The 4,884-nt window shown below is 34.2% G+C and overlaps 1 protein-coding gene across 1 annotated transcript; it reads right to left on the bottom strand.

Annotated features, from left to right (window-relative positions):
• Window positions 1-1,934: 1,934 nt before the first annotated feature.
• Window positions 1,935-4,687, bottom strand: LOC129571260 (mitogen-activated protein kinase kinase kinase 13-A-like; the record flags this gene model as incomplete). The annotated part of the gene is given in 2 exon segments (XM_055451027.1): window positions 1,935-2,357; window positions 3,701-4,687. Coding segments are annotated over 2 exon segments (1,249 nt in total), but the record flags the coding sequence as incomplete, so codon positions are not given.
• Window positions 4,688-4,884: the final 197 nt, after the last annotated feature.

The raw sequence follows: 4,884 nt of genomic DNA on the forward strand, positions 1-4,884 counted from the left end.
GTTGTCGTCGTTGTCGTCGTTGTCGTCGTTGTCGTCGTTGTCGTCGTTGTCGTCGTCGTAGCTGTTTGTAAACACGATAACTCAAAAAATAATTGAGATAATCGAAATCTGGAAATGCCAAAAGTTTTGTATCCAAAAAACTTAGTTTAAGTTCGAAGATGAGCCATTTTCGATTTGATCCTGGGGTACTTGCCCTAAGAAAAACCTCAAAAAATTGACACTTTTGTATGAGAGGTACCCGTAAATTGGCTTCAAATTGGGATTTCATTTTTCGGAAGAAAAATAAGATTCTGAAAGTTTGAAACCAATCGGAATCGATTTACGGGTACCTCCCATACAAATTTTTTGAAATTTCGACTAAAATTACCGATTTTTGGACAATTTTGTATGGGAGGTACCCGTTAATTGATTCTGATTGGCTTCAAACTTTCTGAGGTTTCATTTTTTGGAGAAAAAATAAGATTCTGAAAGATTCATGTTGATCGCATTTGCAGAAGTTTGATTTTTGGCCCTCAATTTTCGTGGAAATTTTCTTGGAAAAAATTGTGAAATGACGAAAAAAAGTGAATTTGCATAAAAACATCAAGGTAGGTCTACATGAATTTTGCGCTAACATCCAATCTTATGTTATTGAGCTGAAAATTTTTAGGCACACTTTTTTAGACCTAAGAAAAAATTTTCGGGGTTGGGAGCCAGTATTTTCGAAACTTGCTGCAATTTGCACCAGTCTAATACTCATTTGTTTCACTGCCAAATTGGCAGCGATAAATTCTGCATTTTTCATGAAACGAAACAATGATTTTTAAACTTACTGTAAATATACTGAATTGCACGCGCCAATCGAGTGGATGTGTTTTTATTGGGAGCATCAAAAATTTATTTGCATGAAATAAGCAACGATTTTTGCAGACGAAAGTAAAACATGATACTGAAATCAATGTAATGTACATTGTACTGCAGCATTTTTATGATGATCATTGGTTTTGATAAAGGAAAAAATATAGTTTTAAATGAAAAAGACACGGAAAAAAGACGAAAAAAAGTTTCGTCAAGAAATTTTTTCCACTATTCGGAGTTTCGGTTTTCCGTTATTAACAGGTCAATTTGTATGGGAGAGCTCAACGGCCAAATTTTTTTTCCACTATTGACACGATTTCCACTATTCCCAGGTTCCGTTATTCACAGGTTTTACTGTATTACATTTGAGATGAAAAGTTATAGAAAATGAAGAGTCTTACCGATGTAAGACGAACTTTTCCGCACTGTTGTCCAAAATAAAAGGGACCGAAAAGGTTTTTTTTTTAAATAAAACCGATTCAAGACCTGATTGATAGAGTAGTGTGTGAAGTCAAAAGTTGGTTTGTCAATGGCTTATATCCGATTTTGTGCACAGAGCGCGAATATTCGAAGAAAATTTAGCATACAAATTCATATTTAACACCAATATTTATTTGAATATTTGAAAAACCTCCTATAAAAAAGATCGAATTTTAAAGGAATTGAAAAAAAATGTAGGTTTAATGCCGAAGACGTAGGGAAGTAGGCGTTCTGTTGTTTTTGGACCACTATCATTTTCAACAAAAAACTAGTGCTTATATGATACATAATCTCAAATATTATTTGACAAATAATCACACTTCTCGACCCCATGGAGATATCAGGTAGGATCAGTTGATACTGCAGATCGATTTCTCGCCAAAAATTAGGTGAAAAGAGTCATTAAGAATAATCACAAGTTGTTTTCTGAATGGGACATGGACAATTCTGCGTGCAAAATGCGACAATTTGGAAGAATTTCGAAACACATACACACGCAGATTTGACACTCAAACGATAGAAAATTCAAATTTCATCGAATCAACTTTTGGAACTGAACAGCCTCTAACAGTCGCAAAAGATATGGAATAGTGAATTGCTAAATAAAAAAAACATTATTTGAATTCGATACTTTTTTATTGATGCTTTGCATTACATTATTGGAAATTTTTTCGAAAAAAGAACAATTTGTTTATTTTTATCCCAGAATTGTGAACTTACTACCTACAACTTCCTAGTTAGACTTAATTTTCGAACACAATTAAATTATTAAGATTACTCATTGTTCTATTTGCGTTAAATCGATTTTTGAATTCTGAGGGTGAAATTTGTCAGGTGTGGATTTTGGTTGATTGCTTATGACATACAAACTGTCTACTGTTGAATGAACACTCGAAGATGTTTGCCGCTGACTGCATTCTGATGTATTTCCTTCTTCATCACTGATACTTGTGGCATTGGGTGATGAAGACAAGGTTGACGATAAGTTAATCATTTGCAATTTATTTTTACGTGCCCGACCAATTGGCGTTCGTGCAAAACTATGTAAGCAAAATTTACATTGAAAAATTAGAAATGGGTTATTTATTGACTTACTCTAACAAGTATTATCCCCATACGAAAAGAAAAATAAACAGTAACTGAAAATCTGTGATATTTTTTCAAGCATCCGTATTAATTTTGTATTATGAATCGTGGAATACTTGTAGCACCATTCAATGTAAAAATAATACAAGTGGAATATGAGACACGGATGTAATATGCAAGGCTAACAAAAATATTTACGAAAAACCTTCAAAATATTTATTAAGTATTTACCTAAAGGATATTTTTATTCATATGTTCTACTCAACCTGTTCTACAACTTTGTTCAAGACAAATTTCTCTTATCTCTTATCAGTTCTGTAAAAAATGATATGGAAAATCTCGCGTTTTTCGCGTTTTTGACGGTTTTTCGCGGAACTGATAAGAGATAACGGAATAGTGTTTGCAAGAATATTTTAGTACTTGACATGCTCTATAACTTTGCTCAAGTTACAAATCGTTTATCTCTTATCACACTCTAGTTTTCATACAAAAATGCACTTGGGGCACTCAGGCACCGGTTTCACGAACAACATTATAAAATAGGTTTCACGGTTTGAAGGTTAAATAAATATTTTTGTTAGCCTTAGTAATATGTTATTTCCATGGAAATTGTATATCAAGGTGTGGTTTCGACGTGAAAATAATGAGTAAAAACCAAATACGCGAATAAAACGTTCATTTTTTCAAGCTTTTTGTGCATATTATTGTATAATATGTAATTTTTTATTTCCTGATCCCATTCGGTACCCTTAACTCATCACAAGTAGGCACTGTCTATTTTCGCCTGATTTCGGGAATTTGGAAATTTTGTCTAAATTCGCGACGCAATCACTAGTCTTTGAGAATATAGAGACCCGGACGCTGTGAATTTAGACAACCATTCTAAATTCCCGACGACTGATAACTTTTAGTCAGCCAAAAGTCCGAAATTAATCGGCTAGCTACTCAAACAAAAAACTTCTAAATGAAAATATATAACATCTTAGAAAAATACAAATAAATACACATTGTTCAAACCAAGTAAAAAAATTGATAATGTTGATAAATACTCGTCGTGTGCATTTGCATCCACTAATGACCTTGTCGGGATTTTAGAAACGTTGTGTATAATTCACGATGTCCGGATTTCGTTAATTTAGAGACATTTCCTATATTCCCGAAGACTAGCGATTGCGCCGTGAATTAAGACAAAAATTTCATATACCCGAAGCCAACGTGAAAATAGACAGTGCCCTAGAAGCATCTTTCCAACGATAAAAACTCTAGATTTTGTTTACATTTTATCATCTAAACATACCTTTTTCTTCGCAGTGAAAAGTTTCGGTCAGTTTCCTCTTCACCTTCCTCGTCAGTCCAACTATCATCTCCATCATCATTATTGCAATTGTAATCACTAATTTTGTAACATACATTCGACGGGTCACGACTGCGGTCGCTATTAGTGTGAGCATTGTTACTCCGACTAAGGACCGTAACTTCTTTGTCAGTAATACTGATACAGCTTCGACGTGCTGCCATAATATTGAATAATAAACGATTTTCAATCATAGATCCATTCCCATTGTCCGCTGATTGTATTAAACCATTCTGATTGAAAAAATTACTAACACGACGATTCAATTTTTCTACGTTGTCCTCATCACTACTTTCACGAATATCTACAATATCTAGTTGCTCATTACTATTCATATAATCGTAGATTCGATCCGTTTCATAATGAGTATTGGATGTTGATATTATGTTTCCATTGTTCAAATAAATTTCCTCCGACAAATCTGAGGCTCGTTGTGCTTCTTCTTCCTTTTCTCCTTCATGCGATGAGTCGTCTTTAAATTTAAATTCAGTGGATGTGAATGAAGATTTTACTGACATAATTGGAAGTTCAAAATTTGGACTGTACTCTGTGACATTATCATTATCAATTGTATCGGTTTGCGTTTCCATGTGCACCATTTTTACATTGCGACGGTCGATTTGTTTGGGTGTGAAAGTGAAACTGTAATTGCTATCAGCAGATCCAAGCCGTCGGTGTCGAATTTTTTTCTGTGAAACTAAAACATTTCCTGTTGCTGGTGCGACAACTACTGAATGTGCTTCCTGCGAATAATTTAGCTCCGCATAAAGATTACTTTTGACTGGACTATTCGGTGTGTTTTCTGATAAACTCGATTGATTTTCTGGCGCTGACGGATAACCCTGTTCACAGTTTTGTTTGTATATTCTCCGAAGTGTGTTTGACATCCTTTTCGACATCTTATTGCCAGGAAAGTGTTTTCGTTCGCGTCTGAAAAATCAAATACAAATAAGTGGTTGAGGAAACAATGGATTTTCTTAATCAAATAGGCAAATAACACTACTCAACAGCAAAAAAAAAACCGAGAGGAGACTCTTTTTCATGGTTTTTGGGGCCGTTGAATCCGAATCTGTCATTGTCAATATTGTTCCCTAAAAACGTTACATGAATTTCCATCTAACGCGAGT

This window comes from Sitodiplosis mosellana, unplaced genomic scaffold (genome assembly GCF_009176505.1).
Source record: "Sitodiplosis mosellana isolate CC-2019 unplaced genomic scaffold, AAFC_SMos_1.0 Smas_scaffold_1787, whole genome shotgun sequence".
NCBI lineage: Eukaryota > Metazoa > Arthropoda > Insecta > Diptera > Cecidomyiidae > Sitodiplosis > Sitodiplosis mosellana.